The 2,500-nt window shown below is 57.3% G+C and overlaps 1 protein-coding gene across 1 annotated transcript in view; it reads left to right on the top strand.

Moving 5' to 3' along the window:
* The window catches only part of ENH_00056030 (hypothetical protein, conserved), a gene marked incomplete at both ends in the record, with an annotated part of 5,414 nt that extends 3,273 nt beyond the window's left edge, over positions 1-2,141 (top strand). The window contains 4 exons of the mRNA XM_013581638.1: positions 145-622; positions 995-1,090; positions 1,327-1,935; positions 2,088-2,141. Coding sequence (XP_013437092.1) covers positions 145-622; positions 995-1,090; positions 1,327-1,935; positions 2,088-2,141 — 1,237 coding nt within the window. The remainder of the gene's footprint in view (positions 1-144; positions 623-994; positions 1,091-1,326; positions 1,936-2,087) is intronic.
* Positions 2,142-2,500: the final 359 nt, after the last annotated feature.

Raw genomic sequence — 2,500 nt, 5'->3', positions numbered from 1 at the left:
CCCTCCCGGGGGGCCCCCAGGGGGGCCCCCGGGGGGGCCCCCCTCCCAGGGGGGCCCCCTCCCCGCAGCGCGCTCTTCAGGGGGCCCCCGGGGGGCCCCCGGGGGCCCCCTGAAGAACGCCAGTGAACCCCTTTCGACCTGCAGGGGGCCCCCGGCAGAAAGCTCGAGAGAGGGCCCCCAAGGGGGGCCCCAGGGGGGCCCCCGTGGGGGCCCCCAAGGGGTTCTGGGGGGCCCCCAAGGGGGCCCTCAAGAGCATTTGGGGAACTTGCTGGGGGGCCCCCACAAGTTGCTCCCGAAAGAGGCCTCTGGGGGCCCCCAGGGGGGCCCCTGGAGGAGGGTACTGGGTTTGTTGGACGTACGCGCGCTGAGGAAGAAGGGCCCCCTTCGCAGCGAAAGACAGCAGCAGCAGCAGCAGCAGCAGCAGCAGCAGCAGCAGCAGCAGGGTTTGCAGAAGGAGAGTGGGGGGCCCCCCTTGCCCCTTGCTGCAGAGGCCCCCCCCAATATCTTGAGCTGCGAGGGGGGCCCCCAGGAGGCCAGGGGGGCCCCCCAGGGGGGCCCCCAGGAGCAGCAATTAAGTTTAATATTGTCAACTCAGTTGGAGTACCAAAGAGAGATATTAGAGGTGGGGTTTTGATTATTTATTTAATTATTTATTTAATTATTTATTTAATTAATTATTTATTTGTTTATTTAATTGTTTATTTAATTATTTATTTCAATTCTTTCCCCTTTTATACTTTTGTCTTTATCTCGCCTTGCTTTCTTGCGCACTCGCGCAAGAAACTAGGGTTTAGGGTTTAGGGTTTAGGGTTTAGGGTTTAGGGCTTGGGGTTCAGGGTTTGGGGGAAGGATTTGGGATCTAGCTAGGGCTGAGCGTTTAGAACTTATTTCTAGGGCCTGCGGTCTAGGGTTTAGGGTTTAGGGTTTAGGGTAAAGGGTTTAGAGTTTAGGGTTTAGGGTTTAGGGTTTAGGGTTTAGGGTTTAGGGTTTGCAGGTGCGTCTGCACGCGTTGGAAAGCGCACTGCTGAGCGAATTGGAAATTTGCAACGCCCAAATAAACAGCCTCGACGAAAGGGCCCTCGAGATACAAGTAAAACCCTTTTTTAGGGTTTAGGGTTTAGGGTTTAGGGTTTAGTGTTGCTTTTTTGGTTTTTTTGTCTTCTACTCGTGTCTCTCTTTTTCTCCTTTTTATTTCTTCTTTTCTTTTCATCTTTTCGTCCTCTTTTTATTTTCTTTTTATTTTCTTTTTATTTATTTATTTGACTTTTCTTTTTTCTTTATTTCATTTTTAATTTAATTTAATTTTTTTTCAATTTGCTGCTGCAGGTGAAAATAGCAGATTTGGAATGCCGGAAACTCTCTTTAGTATCTTCTGTTTCTTTTTTGAAAAAACAAAATAAAAAAATAATTAAAGAAGTCCTTTTTCTAGACCAGTTGACAAGTTCCATGCAGACTGACAAAGCTGCTGCTGCTGCTGCTGCTGCTGCTGCTGCTGCTGCTGCTGGTGCTGCTGCTGCTGTTGAGGCGGGCGAGGCTGCTGCAGCGGAGCAGCGAGCCCCCTGCGGCAGCAGCAGCAGCAACGGCAGCAGCGGCAGCAGCAGCCACAGCAGCAGCAACGGCAGCAGCAGCAGCAGCAGCCACAGCAGCAGCAACGGCAGCAGCAGCGCGAACGGGGGCTCTGAAGAGAAGCCTCACCCCGCGCCAGCAGCAGCAGCAACAGCAGCAGCAGCAGCAGCAGCAGCAACAGCCAGGCAGGAGGTGCAGGAGCAGCAAACCATTACAGCGGGGCATGGGAGACGCCGCAAAACAGCAGCAACAACCCCTAGCAGCAGCAGCAGCAGCAGCAGCAGCAGCAGCAGCAGCAGCAGCAGCAGCAGCAAAACCTCCAAGCGAGTCGCGCAGCTTGAGGCAACAGTGAAGAGACTAGAAGCGGAGGTCAGCTACCTGCTGCTGCACTTGCTGCTGCTGCATTTGCCGCTGCTGCACTTGCTGCTGCTGCTGCTGCACTTGCTGTTGCTGCTGCTGCTGCTCCATTTGCTGCTGCTGCTGCTGCTGCAGTGAATGCCTGCATTGCGGTGGCCCCTCAGGTGGCAGCTCTGTTGGAGGAGATAGCAAGCCAAGGAGACTCCAGCCTCCAATAAACCCTTGGGGGCCCCTGGGGGGCCCCTGGGGGGCCCCTGGGGGGCCCCTTGGGGGCCCCTTGGGGGCCCCTGGGGGGCCCCTGTGGGGCCTCTGGGGTGCCCCTGGGGTGCCCCTGGGGGGCCCCTGGGGGGCCCCTGGGGGGCCCCTGGGGGGCCCCTGGGGGGCCCCTGGGGGGCCCCTGGGAGGCGTCTTGGGGGCCTCTTGGGTGCCTCTTCGGGTTTTCTGGAGGCCCCTTTGAGGCCCTTTTGGGGACCTCTTGGGGGCCCTTTGGAAGCCTCTAGAGGGGCCCCTTGAGGACTCTTGGGGGGCCCCTTGGGGGGCCCCTGGGAGGGTTTTGGAAGTCCTTTAGGGGCCCCTG

This window comes from Eimeria necatrix, genomic scaffold, assembly GCF_000499385.1.
Source record: "Eimeria necatrix Houghton genomic scaffold, Enh_scaff460, whole genome shotgun sequence".
Classification (NCBI taxonomy): Eukaryota; Apicomplexa; class Conoidasida; order Eucoccidiorida; family Eimeriidae; genus Eimeria; species Eimeria necatrix.
Note: the sequence above shows the minus strand (reverse complement) of the source record. Positions and strands in the feature narration are given on the sequence as shown.